This window comes from Dasypus novemcinctus, chromosome 2, assembly GCF_030445035.2.
Source record: "Dasypus novemcinctus isolate mDasNov1 chromosome 2, mDasNov1.1.hap2, whole genome shotgun sequence".
NCBI classification, from domain to species: Eukaryota; Metazoa; Chordata; class Mammalia; order Cingulata; family Dasypodidae; genus Dasypus; species Dasypus novemcinctus.
In genome coordinates, this window is record NC_080674.1 from 114,583,340 (window position 1) to 114,604,767 (window position 21,428).

Genomic DNA, 21,428 nt, shown 5'->3' on the forward strand with positions numbered 1-21,428 from the left:
TTGATAGGAGAGTTTTCAGATTGCGCTTGTCATTTATTCTTCGTAAACATTCAGGACATTCAAAAGAATTTATACTACGGCATACTACTTATAGTCAAATTTAATGTCGTACAGTCAAGTGTAATTGCCCTCCAAGGTACAAGCTTCAGCTGGAAAGTCATTAAAATCAACCACAGGTGACAGTTTGATTAATTGCAATGCCCTGCATGCCATGAATTATTAGCATTGCATTCCCTTGGCAAGGAGCTCAGCACTGCACTCAAGTCCAAAGATGAAACCAAACCAATCCTCAAATCCCGTTTTTGGGGGTTCAATCTCCTGGGACTGCTTCTAGGACAGGGAAATTTTCATATAAAGAATTATTAACTCTAACAGGGGATTAGAGTAATGAATTCACTGGTAAGACAAGAACTCTAAATAATATAAACATACCAGCTATAAGGAGTGGTCACTAAATGTAGAAAAGAGCCTCACCCCATCCCATTCACTTACTGGAGACAGCCATGGCTCACTGAATGGCATGCCAGCAGAAATTGTTGAAAATCTGCCCTCTTGAACTTACCGGCAATCTTCTTGGTTGGTGGGGGAAACTATTCATGGGGAGCTGTCTCACTTTAGGGCCTTTATTATGAAATCGCTGAGTTTGGGTGGTGGTGGAAGCTGCTTGCCACCAAAACAGGCACTACATAAGACTGGCCCTGGAGAACACCAGGTGTGTGACAATAGCCTGCCTACCCACATGCCCAAACAAGGAAGCAATCCCTTTCCTTTCTATCTCTTATGCCAGCTTCAGGTCCAGCTGGCAGAAGAAAAACTATTTAAAAGGCCCAGATCTATTTTCACAGTGCAGTCAAAAAGGGTGAATTTGGAGCAGCGAGTCAATAAATCAATAACTGGCACAAGTACCACTTCTCAGATTTCCCTCACAGTAGTCTACACCTGCTTGGAGGAAAGTCATCGAAAGCAGAGGAAAAGATGAGCCCGCACAGAATCCACAACCTCCTCTTTCTTTTCCTACAGTCCGTCACCAAGTTCTATTCCAAGACACGCAAGGCCAGGGTCCTCAAGGACAGAAAACCTGGGCAGCCAAAGGGAAGCGGGGAGAAAGTCCAGGCGCCCTGGAGTGTGGGCTTCAGGCGCCTGAACGCGTCTGACTGCCTCAACTCCTTTGGCAAAGGTGCCTCACAGGTCACAAAAGCAGTCTGAGGTCTTCCCACCGCCCGGGTGCGGGTAGCCAGACGCGGGGCGGGCCCGGCGGGCAGAGCGCTGTGATTGGGCACTGGGGGGCCCGCCCCTTCATCCCGGCGCAGAGGGGGAAGGCGGGGCCAGCAGCCTGCTCTGCTGCGGGGCGGCAGGCGCCTATTGACCCAGCGGCCGCGGTGCCGCCGCTGTCTCCTCCTGCTTATGGCGGGCGGTGCAGGATCGCCGCGCGGCGCTGGAGAACCGGCGCTTCTTTCCGCAGCTGCTGCCGCCATCTCCGCGTTCGCGGGGCGGAAAGGTGGGAGGGGGCTCGCGACTGCAGCTAGAGCGGGCTTCTCTCCGGAGACGGTCCTCTCCTCTTTGCTCTCCTTTTCCCCCTTGCGCCGTCGCCACCGCTAGCCCCCTACGCCCTTCCCGCGCAGCCCGGGTCCGGAAGGCGGAAAGAAGAGGCGGCGGGGGCGGCGGGGGGCGGGAGAAGCCGGCAGGCGGACGCGCGTTTGGAGGAAACTGCTGCCCGATCCGTGCGCCCCTACGCGCAGGGTGCACCCAAAGCCGGGCCGCGGCGGCGGCGGCCTCGGCAGCAGGAAGGGGCTCGGATTGGGGAGGCGGGGGCGGCGTCGCGGAGGCGGGCCCGGCCGTCCCGGCGCTAAGTAGTGGGTTCCGGCTCTTCCCGACTCGGTTCCTTCCCTATCTGTTTCTCAGGACTCAGCTCTGCGCTGCCGGCTGCCGGAGCCGCCGAGTTGTGCGCCTCCTCCGGGTGAGGACACGCCTGCCCTCACCGAGAAAACTTTTCCTGCCTACTCGGTCGGGGCGGCAGTGGCAGGAAGTCCGGGCAGCGACCTCTCCTCCGCCTGCCCCGCGCGCCCTGCCGGGTGCCAGCGTTGGGCTCTCGCTCAAGTTTGTGGGGCCCCTATCTGGCTGCAGGCGGTTCCGCCTCGGGAGGGACGTCCGCCCCTTGGGAGGGCGGTGGGCCAGGGGTAAGGCCGAGGGCTCCTTGTGGCCCCGGAGACGAGGTGCGGAGCGCGCCCGGGACCCGCGCCCGAGAGCAAGGAGCCTCCGGTGGTCGCTTCCTGGAGTTCAAAGTGCGACGACTCTGGCCCTGGTGAGGACAGCGTGTGGCCCCAAGTCTATTGAGGAAAATGAAGTTAAGCCGCCAGTTCACTGTGTTCGGCAGTGCGATCTTCTGCGTGGTGATCTTTTCGCTCTACTTGATGCTGGACCGGGGTCAATTAGACTACCCCAAGAGCCGGCGCCGCGAGGGCTCCTTTCCCCAGGTAAGCCCTGAGAGCTGGGGCGTCGGGGTCGGGGGGGATTGGCGAGGGGCCGGTCGTTATCCGCAGCTCGGCGACCTCTAGCTCCAGCTGCCACTCCTCGCCCAGGCACGACGAGGCCGCGCTGGAGGAGGATCCCGTTCTCCTCAGTCGGGGCTCTGCAGCACTTGGACCGCGCTGACGGTGACCCAAGAGCCGCCTCCTGCGGGACGCGCCGAGTTACAAAAGTGCCGGGTTGCACTGAGTGGCGGGATCGCGCTCTGGGGAAGTGGCCATGTTCTCGCGCTCGTACCCGGGCCTGTTGGGGTGGCTTCGGGCACCTGCTGGCCGAAGACCGGGCGCGCGTGAGGCGCCGCTCGCCAGCGTGGCCCGGGAACGGCTACTACTGCTCTTGTGTAGCCTCTCGGTTCTCAGAGGGTTAAGCCACCAGCCGGAGCCCAGACCCCCTGAGCGCACCGAGGCGCGCGGAAGAGGAGCAAACCGAGCAAACCTGGGCGTCTGTTTTATTATTGTTATTTTTGTTGTCTTTTTTTTTTTTGTCTTGAGAAATAAAAGTTGATTTCATGTTGCGGAATTCTTAGATATGTGTTAGTGGGGTTGATTTTAGTGTCGTCATGCTTTAGCTATTACATCTGGTTAGTTTGTAACAGACGTGCGGAAGCGTGTGTTATACTCTGGCCGGAAGCTGTGGGGCGCTAAGTCCTGTGCTCAGTGGTCAGACTGACAAATGAATTGGGAAGACGACCTGTCTTAAGTCTTTTATTTAAAGTTACTAAAAATAACTGACACAAATCAGTACTCTTGAGAAGTGTTCCGCGCCTCGTGTGCGAATTCAGTTTCAAGTTACTTGTCAATTGCCCTGTACATTTCAGAAATTTGAGTAAAATTGGGAACTGGATGTCATATATTTCTCTCTCTGTTGCATGAACAGAAAAACGTAAAACCTTGACAAGTTGCTCAACAACTATTTATTTTATTTAGGAATAGGGAAACGTAGGATATGAACAAATTCAAGTTTGTTTTTTCTTTTTTAACAACTTACAATGACCAGAGTTTCTTTGCCATTTCTTCTTTTGTTATGCTAGGGTAAATGGCTTCAATTTAATTGAAATTAAACTATAAACTTCACATAATTTATGAAAAGTGAGAACGCTTTATGGATGCTATCGTAAGTCAACATAGAGCATTCAAAATATTTTGCATGTGACAGGTATTAAAAATCTTGTTGCAAACATGTACTACATTTTAAAAATCTTCAGTTTCTCGTAGGTAGTATTGCGACAGAGAAAAATATAGTGAGAACTACGTGATATCTTTAAATGTTGAGTTTACAGTTTGTCCAGTGCTTGTTGGTGAAAAACTGTTCATAAAAGGGTAAATGCTTTGAAGTCAGAGCAAAACAAGTAGTGTAAGCTTTGATAATATAATTTCATGGTTAAATTTGGTGTGATTCGCCCACATTCCCACCCCATGTTTCAGGATTTTCTTCACTCCCAAAGACTGATACATTTTACTTCACATGTTGTATTGAATAATGACCTTTGGCATTGGCTTGATGATCACTTGCAAATGATTTATGCAAACATCTGGGCCCACTGTTCTCTGGCAACCTTGACATTTTACTCGATTTTATAAAGTGAGTGACTCATTCAGTTACTGGGAAATCTTAGGCAAAGTTAATTCTAATATATTAATATCTATCCCGTAGCCCTTGGCAAGAGGCTGAAGTTAGAGGCTGAATTTTTTAGACTATAACACATTTGATGCAAAACGACAGTGGCTGCTGGAGCGGAGGACCTTGTAGTGTATTTCTTTTCTTTTTTAAAAAATTTTTACTAGGGAAGTTGTGTGTTTATCAAACATCCTGCATAAAATGCAGGATTCCCATATAGTACCTTATTATTGATACTTTGCATTGATGTGGTACATTTGTTAAAATTGATGAAAGCATATTCTTATAATTGTACTGTTAATTATTCTCCATGGTATAATTTAGGATTCATTGTCTGCTCTGTAGTTCCATGTATTTTTAAAATTTTTTATCCTAGTAACATATATATAGCCCAGTATTTTCCCTTTTAACCACATTCAAATATATAAAACTGCTGATAATTATGTTCATCACTACCAGCTATTACCAAAATTTTTCCATAATCCCAGATAGAAACTGTACATTTTAAGCTTTAACTCCGTATGCCCACTCCACTCCCCCAGTAATCTATATCCTAGATTCTGACTCTGTGAGTTTGCTTATTCTAATTATTTCATGTCAATGAGATGCACATTTGTCCTTTTGTGTTTGGTTTATTTCATTCAACATGATATCTTCCTTGAGATTCATCCATGGTGTCGCAGGTATCAGAAATTCATTTCCTTTTACAGCTGAGTAGTACTCCATTGTGTGTTTATGCCACATTCTGCTTAACAGACACTTGGGTTGTTTTCACCTTCTGGCAATTGTGAATAATGCGGCTATGAACCTCAGTGTTCAAATTACTGTTGGAGTCTCTGCTTTCAATTTTTTTGTGTGCGTATACCTACAAGGGGTTTACTGGGTCATATGGTAATTCTATTCTTAACTGCCATACTATCTTCCACAGAGATTGTACCATTTTACATTTCTGCCAGCAGTGAACTAGTGTTCTTGTTTCTCCACTTCCTTTTCAACCCTTATCATTTTTTTTTTTTAAAGTAGCCATTCTAGTGGGTATGCAGTGATATATCACTGTGGTTTTGATTTCCATTTCCCTAATGATGTTGAACATCTTTCCATGTGCTTTTTGGCCATTTGTCAATCTTCTTTGGAGAAATATCTATTCAAGTGTTTTGCCTAGTTTTTAATTGGGCTCTTTGTCTTTTTGTTGATGAGTTGTAAGATTTCTTTGTATAGTCTGGATAATAAGCCATTATTGATATGTGTATTTTCTCCCATTGTGTAGGTTGTTAATTTGCTATCATGATAAAGTCCTTTGATGCACAATTTTTAAATTTTATTTTGATGAGGTCCCATTTATCTACTTTTTCTTATTGTAGCTTGTGCTTTGGGTGTAAAGTCCAAGAAACCATTGCTGAACACAAGGTCCCTGAAGATGCTTTCCTGTATTTTTTTCTAGGCGTTTATAATTGTGGCTCTTATATTTAGCTCTTCGATCCATTTTGAATTGGTTTTTGTACATGGTATGAGGGAAGTGTTCATGTTCACTCTTTCTCAAATGAAAATCCAGTTTTCCCAGCACCATTTGTTGAAGAGACTGTTCTATTTCAATTGAGTGGTCTTTGCCCCCATGTCAGAAATCAGTTGGCCATAAATGTGAGGGTTGATTTCTGAGTTCTCAGTTTGATTCCATTGGACTATATCCGTCTTTGGGCCATTACTCTGCTGTTTTGATTACTTGTGGTTTTGTAATAGGTTTTAAGATCAGAAAGGATGGGTCCTCCAATTTCATGGTTTTTTATCAAGATGGATTTGGCTATCCAGGGCGCCTTACCGTTCCATGTTCCATATCAACTTGATGATTGGCTTTTCCATTTCTGTAAAGAAAACTGTTGGGATTTTGACTAGGATTGCATTGAAACTATAAATTGCTTTGGGTAGAATTGACTTTTTAACACATTCCATCTTGCAATCCATGAAGGTAGAATGCCCTTCCATTATTTAGGTCATTGATTCCTTTTGGCAATGTTTTGTGTGTGTGCTTGGTTTTTTTTTGTTTCTTGTTTTGGTGTATGTGAACAAGTCCTTCACATCCTTGCTTAGATTTGTTCATAGATGTTTGAGTCTTTTAGTTGCTATTGTAAATGGAATATTTTTCTTGGTCTCTTCTGATTGTTCATTACTTGTATATGGAAACACTACAAATTTTTGCATGTTGATCTTGTACCCCATTACTTTACTGAATTCATTTATGAGTTCTAGGAATTTTTGTGGATTTTTCAGGATTTTCTGTATATAAGGATCATGTTATTTACAAATAGGGAAAATTTTACTTCTTTCGAGTTTGGATACCTTTTTATTTCTTTTCTTGCCTGATTGCTCTGGCTAGAATTTCCAGTACAGTGTTGAACAACAGTGGTACCAGTGGGCTGTGGATTTTTATATGACCTTTGTCATGTTGTGAAAGTTTTCCTTCTATTCCTTGTTTTCTAAGTGTTTTTATCAAGAAGGGGTGCTGGGTTTTGTCAGGGCCTTTTTATTTTTATTTTTCCAATTCAAATGAACATGTGTTTTTTCCCTTCATTCTGTTAATGTAGTGTATTACATTAAATGATTTTCTTATGTTGAACCACCCTTGAGTACTGGGATCAAGCCCATTTGATTATGGTATATAATTCTTTTAATGTGCTGTTGTATTTGGTTTGTTGGTATTTTGTTGAGGCTTTTTGCATCTGTATTAGTAAGAGATAATTGGTCTGTAATTTTCTTTTCCAGTGGTATCTTTATCTGACTTTGATATGAGCCTGATATCTGCCTTGTAGAAAGAATTAGGTAATGTTTTTTTCTCTTCAGTTTTTTGGAGAGTTTGATCATGGTTGGTGCTAATTGTTCTTGAAATGTTTGGTAGAATTCCTGTAAAGCTATCTGGACCTGGTCTTTTCTTTGTTGGGATGTTTTTGTGACTGATTCAGTCTCTTAACTAGTTATTGGTTTGTTGAGATCTTCTTTTTCTTCTTGATTCAGTGGAGGCAGTTTATGTGTTTCTAGGAATTTGTCCATTTCATCTCAGTTATCTTAATTGTTGGCCTAGAGTTACTCATAATATCTTCTCTAGTCCTTTTTCAGTGGGGTTTGATAGTAATGTCCCCCTTTTCAGATCTGATTTTAGACATTTGTGTTCTTTCTTTTTCTCTCTCAGTCTAGCTAGGCTTTGTCAATTTTATTGATCTTTTCAAAGAACCAATTTCTGGTTTTGTTGATTTGTTGTTGTTGTTTTTTTAATTCTCCATTTCATTTAATTCACTTTAATCTTTGTTATTTCCTTTCTCCCGCCCACTTTGGATTTAGTTTGCTTTTCTTATTCTGGTTTTTCAGTTTTGAGGTTAGGTATCTGATATGACATATGCCTTCTTTTTTAAATGAAAACATTGTGGCTATATACAGCATGACCTTTATTGTATGCCATAAGTTTTGTTTTGTTGTATTTTTATTTAAAAAACTTTTTTTGCATCAAGATATTTCCTAATTTCTCTTGTGATTTTCCTGGGTTTAATAATACCTTGTTGGTTTAATTTCCTCACATTTGTGAATTTTCCATTTCTCTTTCTGTTACTGTTTTCTAGCTTCATTCCATTGTACTTGGAGAAAACGCATTGGGCGATTTCAGTATTTTTGAGTTTATTGAGACTTGTTTTGTGACTTAATATATGATTTATTTTGGAGAATGAGACATTCACAGGAGAAAAATGTGTATTCTCTTGTTTCATGAGGTGTTCAATATATGTTGGTTAGTTCTGGTTGGTTTAGAGTATCATTCAAATCTTGTATTTCCTTATTGATCTTCTATCTAGATTTTCTATCCAATATTGAATGTTATTAAAGTCTTTTACTGTTAGTGTAGAGCTGTTAATTTCTCTCTTCAATTGTCAATATTTGCTTCATATATTTTGGGACTCTGTTAAATACATATATATGTATAATTGTTATATGTTCATGTTGAATTTACCCTTTTATCTGTATATAATGACCATCTTTGTTCCTCGTAACTGTTTTTTTTCTTAAAGTCTATTTTATCTGATATTAGTATAGCTACCTCAGCTCTCTTTTGGTTGCCTCTTGTATGGTATATCTTTTTCCATCCTTTCATTTTCAACCTGCTTATGGTTTTGAATTTAAGGTATATCTCTTGTAGGCAGGTTGTAGTTGGGTCATGCTTTGTTATCCACTCTGCCTATCTCTGCCTTTTGATGGAGACTTTAATCCCTTTATATTTAAATTCACTGTGTAGGACTTTCTTCCTTGCTATTTAGTCTTTGTTAGTCTTACACCTTTTTTTTGTCCCTCAATTCTTCCCTTAAAGCCTACTTTCATATTTGTTTTTTGTTTTTTTTTGGTATTATACAGTATTGAGTCCCTTCTTATTTCTATCTGGATTTATTTTACATATATTTTCTTTGTGGTTCCATAGGGTTAATATTTAAATTTAATGTTCTAAATACATAGCAATCATTTGGTCAGGTACTAACTTGACTTCAATAGCATTCTCATTGTTCCTATATCCCTCTGTTCCCACATCATTTTATATATTTGTTACAAATCATAAGTTTGTACATTGACATCCAAAACCATAAATTTATCATGACCCTGTTTGCATTTGCAGTTTAGCACCTGTTATGAAGTAAGCAGTGAACTTACAAAGCAAAAAAAATATTACAGTAGTACTTGATTTGTAATTACCCAAATAGTTACATTTATAGGAGGTCTTTATTTTGTTATGCCACTTTCAGCCACTGTCAAATGTCCTTTCCTATTCTAGTTTGCTAGGCTGCCAAAGCAATATACCAGAAAGGTGTTGGCTTTCACAATGGAAATTTTTTAAAAAAAATTAATTTATTTCTCGCCACCCCCTTGTCTTTTGCACTTACTGTGTCTGTCTTCCTAATTTCTTCAGGAGGTACTGGGAACTGAACCCGGACCTCTGATGTGGGAGGAAGGCACCTACTCTCTTCAGCTACCTTTGTTCCCTGCTTTGTTGTGTCTCTCATTATGTTTTTCTTCTTGTGTCTCTTATTGTGTCATCTTGTTGTGTCAGTTTGTTGTACCTGCCCATTGCATCAGTTCACTGTCTTGCTCATCCTCTTTAGGAGGCACTGGGAATCTCTGCTCCCTGCTTTGTTGTGCCTCTCATGTTTGTTTTTGTTTTTTTTTCAAATTCTTTTGTCTATTGTTGCATCATCTTGTTGGGTCAGCTTGCCGTGTCAGCTTGCCATGCCAGCTTGCTGTCTTCTTTAGGAGGCACCAGGAACTGAACAATGGACCTCCCATATGGTAGGTGGGACTTCAGTTACTTGAGCCACAACTGCTTCCCCACAATGGAAATTTATTAGCTTACAAGCTTTTAATTCTGAGGCCATGAAAATGTCTAATTCAATGTATTGTTAAGATGATACCTTTTCCCTGAAGACTGGCTGCCAGTGATCCTGGATTCCTCTGTCACAAGGCACATGCTGATGTCTGCTCGTCTCTCCCTTCTCTTCTGGGTTATCATTTTTTCCAGCTTCTTGCTTCTATGACCTTTTCTTTGTCTGAATTTCATTCTCTTATAAAGGAGTCCAGTAAGAGGATTAAGACCCACTCTGAATGAGATGGCTCACATCTTAACAAAAGATCCACTCACCAAAGGATCCTCCTTACAATGGGCCCACACCTACAGGAAAGGATTAAATTTAAGAACATTCTTTTGTGGGGTACATACAGATCCAAACCACCACACTCCACCCTCTACACCCTGTAAAGCTGTGTTCTTTTCTTATGCAAAATACATTCATTCCATCACAAAATCCCAAAAACATTAAGTCATTTCAGTAACAATATTAAGTACAAAGCCTCTTCAGCATTGGCTATAGGTGTGGTGTGTCCTGTGCCCCAATTCCCCTCCAGCTGTGGACCTGTGAGATTTAGAGAACAACTTATCTATTTCCAATGAAAAATTAGGTACAGTCAAGAATAAAAATTCCCTTTACCAAACCATCAGACAGTATGCATTTTTCACAGATTTTGCCTAGATAACAGAATTTCCAGTCCTGACTTACAAGGAAATTGCTGCTGGATTCATGTTCTGTTAAACCCTCACTCACGTGGGGTACTATTCTTTGGGGACTCAATTTTCTGGAGGCTCAGAAGTTTCCAACCCATGAATTTCTGATTTCCTTGTGTCTAGGAGTTCAGGTCTCAGCTTATCCCATTCTTCTCACAGTTTAAGCTGCAGGAAGCCAGGCTGCACTTTCCACATTTAGTTTGGGCATCTCCTCAGTTAAAATCCAAGATCCAAGTTGATCACTTTGAAATTCTTGTCTTCCCTCTGTATCAGGAGTCAATTTTGCCAAAGTCTCTTCTACTTTAAAACAGAGTTCACCTTTCTTTCTGTTTACAATAACACATTCATCATATCTGTTTAAGGCCTCATCAGAAGTACCTTTAGCATCCATATTTTTACCAACAGTCTCTTCCAAGCCATCTAGGCCTTTTCTATCAAGTACCACACAGTTCTTCCAGAATCTATCCTTTAACCATTTATAAAGCCTTTCCCACGTTTTTGGTATTTGCAGTATCAGCTCTACTGGTACCAAAATCTGTTCTAGTTTGCTAGGTTGTCAAAAGCAGCATACCGTAAATGGTTTGGCTTTTATAGTGCAGATTTATTAGTGTACAAGCTTATGGTTCTGAGGCCATGAAAATGTCCAAATCAAGATGATGCCTTTTTCCTGAAGATCAGCTGCCAGTGATCCTGGACTCCTGTATCACATGGCAAGACACATGGCTGTGTCTGCTGGTCTCTCTCCCCTCTCTTCTGTGTTTCATTTTTTCCAACTTCTTGCTTCTGAAGCTTTTTCTCTCTTTGTCTGAATAGGATTCTCTTATAAAGGACTCCATTAAGATGATTAAAACCTACCCTGAATGAGGTGGGTCACATCTTAAGATCCTACTCACCGAAGGATCCTACTTACATTGAGTCCACATCTTTAAGAACATTCTTTTCTGGGGTTACATAAAGCTTCAAACCATTACATTTCCTTTCAGCCTGAAGAACTACCTTTATCATTGCTTGTAGGACAGTTCTAGCAGTTATAAACTCCCTCAGGTTTTTTTTTTTTTTTTTTATCAAAAATGTCTTAAACTTTCCCTCATTTTTGAAAGAAAGGTTCGCAGTATATAAAATTCTTGGTTGGTAATTGTTTTCATTCAGCACTTAGGTATTTCAACCCATTTGCCTTCTGGCCTCCACAGTTTCTGGTGAAAAGTCTGCCCTCGGTCTAACTGTTACTCTTGTCTTACAAGGCGCGTTCCCCTTGTCCTTTGCATTCTGCAGTTTGATCAGTATTTGATGAAGTGTATTTTTCTTTAAGTTTATCCTGTGTATTCTTTTCTGTTTGTTGGCTTCTTGGATATACATATTCATGTCTTTTGCTAAGTTTGGGGAGTTTTCGGTCATTATTTCTTATAATATTCCTTCTGCCTCTTTTCTTTCTTCTCTTTCTGGGATCCCAAGATGGTATGTTTGATGGTATTCCAGTGTCCTTTTAAGCGCTATTCCATTTTTTTATAATTCTTTCTTTCTGTCCTCAACCTGATTTGTTCCAATTGTATTGTCTTTGAGTTTGCTGATTCTTTTTTTCCCAGCTCCAGTCTCATCTTTAAACACTTCTGGGAATTTTTCATTTGTTATTGTGGTCTTTAACTCCAGTAGTTGTTTGGTTCCTTTTAAAAATTTCTATTTCTTTATTGAAATTCTCATATTGTTCATTCATTGTTTTGCTAATGTCCTTTAGTTCTTTCTCTCTGTTTTCCTTCACCTCTTTAAGCATATTGATCACTTTTTAAAAGTTTTTTTGCTGGTATTGTCCATAGTCTGGTCTTCTTTGTTGATGTTTCCTGGATTTTTATCCTCTTCCTTTGGATGGGCCATTATTTCCTAATAGTCTTGTAATATTTGTTATACAGTGTGTATTTTAGAATTTTAAAATGTCAACTTGTGATTTTTTTCTCCTGAGATGTCTGTTTCTTCAGTTTGTAATCTGCTAGTGATATGGCAGAGATTTTCTTGAGTGTTAGCGTTCCTGTCAAGAAGGACTGCCCAAGGCGTATGCAAAATGCAGAGTCCTCCCTGTCTTTTCTGGGCCTGTGTCTTTTTCTGGGCTGTGCTTACAACTTGCCTTAAACGTTCCCCTGTTTACTAGAGTTTGAATGCCCCTCTACTCCAGGAGACAGAGCTCCCTCTCTTGGGTCTTGCATTTCCAGACTTATAGCAGGTAAGCCTTTGCTGTAGGCCCTCTGCCTCAGTTGTTTCTTATACTGCTTTTGTGGTCTCAAGTTGCTTTTCCCTGAAAGACAAATTCCGGGGGGGAGGGGGAGGGCATGCCAGAGAGGTGTTTCCCAAGTCAGTCTTTCCTAGTTGGAACAAGGCCAGGGACCCACAAAGGGAGCACTGACTGGCTTCAAACTGTCCTGGAAAGGGGATGGGGCAGGGGCCAGGAAGTCAAGGTCTTCTCCTATGTCTCTCATTTCTTGACCTGCCCAATAAATGCTAATTAACCTGTCCTCCACAGCTCTGAGGAAATGTGCCGTCTCCCTCTCTACCGTTGTCTGGGGTGGAAGGCAGTGGAACAGTGGCCATCCTCAGTGATCCAAAGTAGCTAATCAATAGCTGTGATCAGCAATCTGCGCTTGTCCACCCTGGAGCTTGAGGAAGTCTATTTTTATGTCTCTTTTTTGGCACCAGCAAGCTATGACAGGGACGGACTCTACTGCTACCTAGTGTGAGTAGGGGCTGGGTGATGGTAACCACTTTGCAGAGAGAACAGTTTTCTGTAATTTACCAGCTTCTTCCCCCCCACTTTTCCCTTAATTCTGTATAGTATTCTACTGGACTCTATAGTTTTGAAATAGTTGTTTCAGGCAGTATCTGCCTGCTTATTAGTTGTTTTGGTGGAGATACTGATTTATGGAGTTTCCTACTTGACCATCTTCCACAGCTTTCCACCAGTGTGTGTATTGTATTTGCAAGGGAGAGGGTTCAGAAAGTGCATCTATTTTTACTTAAGGTTGCCTTCTCAGATTTTCAGTACCAGATTTTCAGTGCAGAAAGACATCTCCCTTTGCTAACTTATTGGAGGGCCAGTGAATCCCCAAGAATGTGGACACGGTAAGAGCTCTGTAAGCTTATGTCTTTTATGGTCCGCATCTTACATGATAAACTTAATCCCTGCACTTACCACTCAGTAGGTAAGGAAACTCAAAGCTCAGAGGTTCATTAACTTGCCCAAGGCCACACAGCTAGTAAGTGGTAGAGCCAAGATTTTTGGATAAATGGCTTTTTGGGGTTGAGGCTGTCAGCCTCTATTCTGTACTGCCTCTTAGGAACCCTTCGTCTGCTGTTTAGGTCCTAGCCTGCTTGTGGAAAGGTCTCTTATAGAATACAGAGCGTGTTGCTCTGTGGCTCCTTAGCCTATGAGGATTTGTTTGTTTTTTAGGAACTTTTGTTGTAAGCCGGAATGAATGTTTTCCTTCTACTGAAACATTTAATGCTTGAGATTTATCTCATTCACAGAATGTTCTAGCTCACTTCAGAGATAAACATTACAATGAAAACTATTATTAGCACATTATCTAGCATTTGGGTTATTCAGTTCCTTTGTTGTTGTTGTTGTTTTTTTTTTTTTACCTCTAACTCCTTATAAACCTTTATTTGAGGAAACACTAAACATAGCAAAAGTAGATTGCAACTTATATTTATTTGGTGAGTTTGGGTTCTGGATTCCTAATAAAGCCAAGCTGGTCTGTCACTGTTTTAGTTTACCACAGGGCTGCTGATACAAGGTACCAGAAATGGGTTGACTTTTATAAATTGGAAATGTATTAGGGTAAAAGTTTACAGTTCTGAGACTGTGAAATGTCCAAACCAGGGCACCATCAGAGATGCTTTCTCACCAAAGTCAGCTGTGGCTGATCCTAGCGTCCTGCAACGTGGTGATTAGGCAAGATGGTGAGTCTGTGGGCCCCTTATCTACTTTTTCCATGAACTCAGCTGTGGCCAATCAGTCATCTCTCCCTGGACCTCAGCGACTTGAGCTTAGCTGTGGGGTGAACCTGAAGTCCTTTCTCTCACATGGCCAGATCAAATGTGGCAGCTTCTTTCTCTCAGCGTATCTGTTTATATCAGACCCAGCAAGACATTGGAGACCCAAGCTGCCTCACGCCTCAGTGACGTAGTCCAAGCAAAAGGCCCCATACCCACAGTAGTGTATTAGTTAAAAAACATAATCTTTTTCTTTTTTGGGAGTCATAAAAGAACTTTAAACTGTCACAGTCATTGTATGTCATTTTTGACATAAATCATATAAAGAATGATTTACCTAGAAAAGGATTGAGTTATTCTGAATTGTCCATTTTATTTTCTTTCATTTGTTACGGCATCTTCAGTAAGGTACAAGATTAATCTTGTAGGCAAGATATTAAAAAAATGAAATCGCTGGAGACTGAGGACAATTTATTTGCTGTTTTTGTGGGCTTTGTTCTTTCTTCCTCCTAAAACTGTTTTTCACTGCTTGGCCTGACTCTGGAGCAGGAGGGGCCTAGCTTAGGGTACCCGCGTTTGTCCCACCTGGAACAGCTCCGTGCCACTGAGATGACCTCTGGAGGGCTTTCCTCCTGTGCTTCTAGGGGCAATTCCTTTGTGAGGCCAGAAGGCACAGGTGGTCTGGTTTATTTTAGTTTGTGTGTAATAACCTTGTGTTATATTAGAGGGCTGTAAGTCTCAGGGAGAAAAATTAAAAATTCTCCCCTGTAGGAGAGGCTGGCTAGGGCCTAATGCCCTAAAGATCCTTGGTGGTAATTTATAAGATTTTGAGCATATGGAAAGGAGAAACATTGTTAAGGTCTCCCTGGGATTCCTTATCTGCTCTTTACATGCAGATTTCACAACTAATTTACTATCTATGGTTTGCAAAAAAGAATGTCCTTAATGTCTCAGGTTTGGATCCAGAGAATTAATGAGTCAGGTTTTGTATAACAAATAACCCCGCAGGACCATAGGGATTAATCTTAACTCTTGAAATTCTCTGCAGAGGGTGTCTCCAATGGAAATGTGAAAGTGAAGTTTAGACTTTGTCTTTCCGCCCAGATAGCCTTCAAAGTGAAAGAGTGAGAATGTCATTTTTCAGGTATTTGATTGAAAACCATTGGGAGGTAGACTTTCATGCCTTTTACTTTTCAACTTTTGTTTAAAAAATATAATGCACACACAGAAATCTGTTTTAATGCTTTACATTACTAAAGAGTCCAGCACAGTGCATGTTTAATAAAAGTTACCCAATGGCAATAAAATATAACTAGGACCCCAATCTTCCATTTTTTTTTCTTGCTTTCATAAGTCTGTTAATAACTTAAAAATCGTATTTACGAAGAATGTGATCACTCCCTCCTTGCTCGGTTTGCACTTGTTGCTGGGATTTATGTGAATTTGCCTAAGGGAGTCTGTTTCATTTTTTAGGATATGATGCTTGAGGTCTGTGTCTTTGGGGGGAAATGATGTAAATTTGGCAGTGGTGGCAAATGAGCATGTAGGAATGCAAGAGCATTGAATCCTTTGAGAGGCTGCCCACCCCCCCCGCCCCCCCAGTGGAATTCCTTTGCCTAAGACCCGAGTTTGCTTTGTGTAAACCTGCGGAGACAGACACTCATGACCTATCTGCTCTGAAGGTTTTAATTTTTATTATTATTTTATCAAATTGAATTGAATGTTTTGTGCCCAGATCAGCACTGTTAACAGAGCCCAAACATGTACCTTTTGTCTGGGAGATGTTTCAGTCCTGTTTATCCAAAGGGTATTTTCTCTGTTACTCAATTAGCATCGAGGGGTATCAGGGCTGTGGACAAAACATTGACTAAAATTACCACTTTCATTTGTTGTTTTTGCTTTGAGTCAGCTATTGCTCTTTGTGATAGCTATTAAAATGGTTACCCTTTTTCTGAAGATTGAAACAAGCATTAGAACTTTACTAGAAGTAGTTCTGTAACTGTTGCTGATAGCCTGCTTTATTCTTCACTTTTTGCATTCAACCGACGCCCCCATTCTGTCTTGTTGGTCATATTCTGGGTGCACATGGAACTAAAGAGCAGAGGAGCAACTCTAAAATATTGAATTAAGGGAAGCGAACTTGGCCCAGTGGTTAGGTCGTCTGTCTACCACATGGGAGGTCCGCGGTTCAAACCCCGGGCTACCTTGACCCGTGTGGAGCTGGCCCATGCGCAGTGCTGATGCGTGCAAGGAGTGCCCTGCCACGCAGGTGTGTCCCCACGTAGGGGAGCCCCATGGTCAAGGAGTGCGCCCCTTAAGGAGAGCCGCCCAGTGCGAAAGAAAGTTCTGCCTGCCCAGGAATGGCGCCACACACATGGAGAACTTACACAGCAAGATGATGCAACAAAAAGAGACACAGATTCCCGTACTGCTGACAACAACAGAAGCGGACAAAAGAACAGGCAGCAAATGGACACAGAAAACAGACAACTGGGGCAGGGGGCGAAGAGGAGAGAAACAAATCTTTAAAAAAATATATTGAATTTTGCTTCTTGTCATAGTTGTCATTAGTAAGTTGATCAGGAGAGGAAATAGCAAACTTGGGCTGACAGGTTACTGTTTTAGCTATAGATTTGAAGCCAAGCTGTTCATTTTAAGGTTGAAACCATGTTTAGGTTCAAACAAGTTTGATTGTACTGAAATGGAGTTCAAACCTTGATTTTAGTATTGCTAAATTTGCCCTGTGATTGGGGGAAGTGATGTCATTTGATTTGAATGAACTTAGTCTCTTAAGGTGATATCATAGCTTGGTGAAATAGATTTATTTAAGGTACTGCTACTTGTACTTTTATCCAGATAATCATGTAGTAGATATCCAGTAGATATTTTGTGTTAAATTTGTGAGTCTGACTTACTGTTTTCTAAAAAAATGGTCAACCTTGAAGCACTTCAGTTTAAAATTGTGCCTCCTTTGCCTTTGGCTGCTTCCAGTCCCCGGCTTCTCAGTCTCAGCTCTATTGACATTTTAGGCTGGGTAATTCTTTGATGCGTGTGTGTGGGGTCTATTTAGAAAGCATCCCTGATCTCCACCCACTAGAATGCCATTAACACACCCCAAACCCTAGTTACGACAACCCAGATGTTTTCCTAAATTGTCAAGTGTTCCCTGGGGATTTTGGCAAGTATTTGGCTCAAGCCCTACTAATTATTAAAGATTATGCATTGTTAGCATTTTGCTTTTGGGGAAGGATCTACAGACTTAATCCTAATACTCAAAAGGATCAGTAGACATTTTCGATGATTGAAATGAAGTATTCTTTCTGTGCATGCCTAAAATTTGCTTATATTTTTAGAATTCTAAATAGCAATATTTTAAAGATACAAGGGGAGATTATATTGTTATGCAAGTTAAAGATATAGTAGAAAATTATAATGAAACTTGATTTTTTTCCCCTTTTACCAATTGGGCACACTATTCTGAGAAAAAGTTAAAGCCAGGACTTAGTATTACTTTCTGCAAACTGAATTAGAGATTGACAGTAGTTTACATATCCTTGCCTTCTAGCACAGGAGTTGATTTAGTAAAAAGGTAGTCATATGCAAAAATAATTTGAAGTGTCTGAAGTTTTCTCAGGCAGGCTGTTTATTTTCTTTAGTGTGTTACTTTGTTTTTGTTAATTCTGATGATATGGTTACTGTATTTTATATTCCTTCCTGAGATGAGAAAGAGCAGGGAAAGAAACTAGAGAAGAAACTGGATAGAGATGTTTCTCCTGGTCTTTTAATTTTGCCCTCTAAATAGCATTTATTTAAAGAAAGGGGTTGGAAGTGGGAGTGGGTAAAGGATAAATTTCTTAGCAAAAATCTTCCCCTCTTCCTCTCTTCATTAAGGCCTTGTTTTGAACTCTGCCTAGGTCAACTGACTTTGGGCCAGAATCTGGCCTGCTGCCTGTTTTTATAGGCCACAAGGTAAGAATGGTTTTTACATTTTTAAATGGTTAATATTTCATGACATAGCTATGCTCATTCATCTCCATATTATCTCTGGCTGTTTTCGTGTTACAGTGGCATGCAACAGAAACTGTGTGGCCCACAAAGCCTATAGTATTTACTTTCTGGTCCTTTAGAGAAAGTTTGCATCCCCCTGGTATGATATATATGATATATTAATAACATTGGAGGCAGTATATGGTTAGATCTGTTGAAGCAGAGGTGGGTTAATTAAAAACAAAGTCTAATAAACTCTTGCGAGATAAGCAATAGTCAAACTGAGTTTGTGTTTTTACAGTATAGTTTAAAACTAGTGTTATCTGCATGTTTCATGGATTTCCAGGGTATCCTTGGGGAGCTACTCTGTTGGAGTGTGGACATGCTTGACATCTCTAATATGTTTCTTTTACATCACCTCTAGGCTCCTCACTACAGGAACACTCTGGAAGGGAGGGTTCTGAGGGAATGAGCTATGCAGAATTGATCCATAGCCTCAAGATTGGAAACCTTAACTTTGTAATTTGTTGGCTCTGTTATAATTCACAGGTGGATGGAATTCTACCCTGACCTGACTGCTTGGGTTAGTTAGGAAAGTGGCATGAGAGGCAGTTCCAGGTAACTTCTCTATAAGCCATAAATAAAGGATGGAGCTTGGCAGTTCTGTCTGGTGCCCTTAGGGCTGCTCAACTGGGAGGCAGAATCACCAGCTTGTCTGCAGGGGGACTGCTACTCTAGCAGTCAAAGAAGAATTAATTCCTGCCAATTTTCATCATTTTCTTCACTCTTAAAAGATTATGTGTGGCTTGCTTTCTCTGCTGTGGCACAGGCCACCATTCCTATTTTTGACCTTAAGTTGCTGTACACTTAGTCTGAACTAAGTGGGTGTAATGTGTTTCATCAAGAATAGTGTCTGAGTTTTAAAGTTGTCCCTCCATTTTAAAATGTGTACATTTCTGTGTTTTTCACATGCAAGTGGATTTCCCACTGGCTTCCTTTGCAGGTTCGTGCCTTTGGAAGTGCAGAGAAACCCTATGCCTTTTCCAAGGGCAGAACAGAATCTGACGATTCTGTGCTCTAACAAGTGAACCACATTATTCTGAATCCGGAATGTGGAGTGATGGGCACTTTGCTCCTATTTTTTTTCCATTAAACATGTAATCATTTATAAGGTATAAAATGTATATAGAGTTAAAAATTCCAATGATATAGAAAGGTATCCATTGAAAATTGGGTCTCTCTACCCTCTTTCCACAGACCCAGCCCATCTTCTCAGAGTCCCTCTCTGAGCATTTCTTTATTGTTTCTGTTGGTTCCTTATTACCCTGAGTGCTATAATTATATTTCTTTTTTGACTTTTTTTTCCATTTTGAGCTATTTTTCCCCTTTATGAAAGATAAATAATTTAATACAACCAATACTCTCTTTCCAAATTTTTTTTGCTACAGCTTTCTATTTAAGTCTTCTGTTTGATTTATCTTTATAACTTTCAATGATAAAATAACATTTCTTTTCTTGATCTGCTTTAGACATTGTTTTGACTCCCCACTATATAAGATGAGGAAACTAGCATTTCTTGACCTTTTTCTACTCACTGCACTCTCTTCTCCTCATTTTCCACCCTCACTTAGCCATTACTTCTTTTACATTGACAGCCCTTATGTCATCTATATTTCTTTCTGTGACTTAATGTCTTAAATGCTTTGACTGTAGGTTAATACAAAAATTGAAATCCAATAAGCATCATTTTCGATATTATGATAATAGAAATATTCACTGTGTAACTAAGTAGTTTGGCTTCAGAGGAGTATCATTAAACTTGTGCCATTTGTAGGAAATATTCTAGCATCAGAACAAGTGGATACTCTTACCTTATATTTCAGCTGCTAAGACTCATGCTGTATTTCAGTCTCTTTCATATCTGGATCATGACTTCTTTGTCTAGCTTTTTGTTTTTCCAATGTCTGTCTACTTCAGATTCCTCTTTTTCTCACTAACAGAGAAAATGGAAGTTTTTGAAACTTATCTGTTGACTCTCGTTATTTTCAAAAGTGTTTTATAACTCAACTGCATCAATATTTTGGTCCCTCGTACCTGCGTAGGGTGGAAAATATAGTCTTGCCATATGTATATTTTTATTGTTTCATTGTTAGTGTTTACTCACATTGCTTTGTTTCTTCCAAGGAGACCAACCAATAGTGTTTAATTTTGTTTCCTTTGTTGGGAAGCCCTTGCCCTTTGGGTAATGGTGTTAGAACTGAAGATGTGCTTGGGAGCGTTTTCTCTCTGTAGCTTCCTACCTCAGTTGCTAATGCCTGGGGTATTTATGGGTCCTGGCCTTGGTGGTCACATTTTACTAGTGGAACATTAGAGGATGGAAACTAGAGAAAATGTGAGTTATTGTCAGATTTTTATTTGATGTAAAAAAAGTCCTGAATTTAAGTTTTTAGACTCTAGTTCTTTTATCAGTTATCGGCATCCTGTAAGTCATACACATATGAAAAAGTAATATATAGAATTTTAGAGTAGGAAGGGTCCTTCCAAGTCAGGTAATTTAGGGTACTGAGACACATAAACTGGACCTCAGCAATTTGACTAAGATCCATTTGTGGCATGCCTGGGACATGCATCCTAACTTATGATTCAGTGGCCTTTCTTCTGTACTAGACCCAGCATATGTTTGAGAATTATGGAAATTATAACAGACATATGAGATGTTATTTGCTTGAAAGAACTTCTTCATTATTTGGGGAGACACAGCTGCTGTTCATGAAACAATTAGAGACTAGTTAAGTGCGGTTTAATTATTCATTAGATGAGTTAATAAGTTTATAGTGGTTAGAACAGTGCCTGGCACATAGTAAGTGTTCAGTAACTCGTAGTTATTACCAATGAGCAGAGATTTACTGAGTACCTGTTATGTACTAGTCGCTGTTCTACATGCTGGGGATAGATGGAGCAAATGAAACAGAGTCCATGAGCATAGTTTCTATTCTTGATATAACAGCAAAGGGAATTCAGAAACAGAGCTAAGTCTTGGTAATAGCCTACTCAAGGGGATCAAAGGAGGTGGGAAAGAAGTAGGCTTTGCCGAGATTGGGTAGGATTTTGAAGGGAGAAAGAACATTCCTTGTGTGTAGTACAATGCTTCTGAAGCTTGGAGCCAGGAAGGAACCTAGCAGCATGAGAAGCAGTGAGAAGATTGGCTTAATATAGAGCCTTTGGTGCTTGTAAAGACTCA

General features: G+C 40.7%; 1 protein-coding gene across 1 annotated transcript in view; it reads left to right on the top strand.

Moving 5' to 3' along the window:
- The first annotated feature begins 1,292 nt into the window (after nucleotides 1–1,292).
- The window catches only part of MAN2A1 (mannosidase alpha class 2A member 1), a 193,798-nt gene continuing 173,662 nt past the window's right edge, over nucleotides 1,293–21,428 (top strand). The window contains exons 1-2 of the mRNA XM_004484085.5: nucleotides 1,293–1,498; nucleotides 1,903–2,474. Coding sequence (XP_004484142.2) covers nucleotides 2,340–2,474 — 135 coding nt within the window. The 5' untranslated portion in view covers nucleotides 1,293–1,498; nucleotides 1,903–2,339. The remainder of the gene's footprint in view (nucleotides 1,499–1,902; nucleotides 2,475–21,428) is intronic.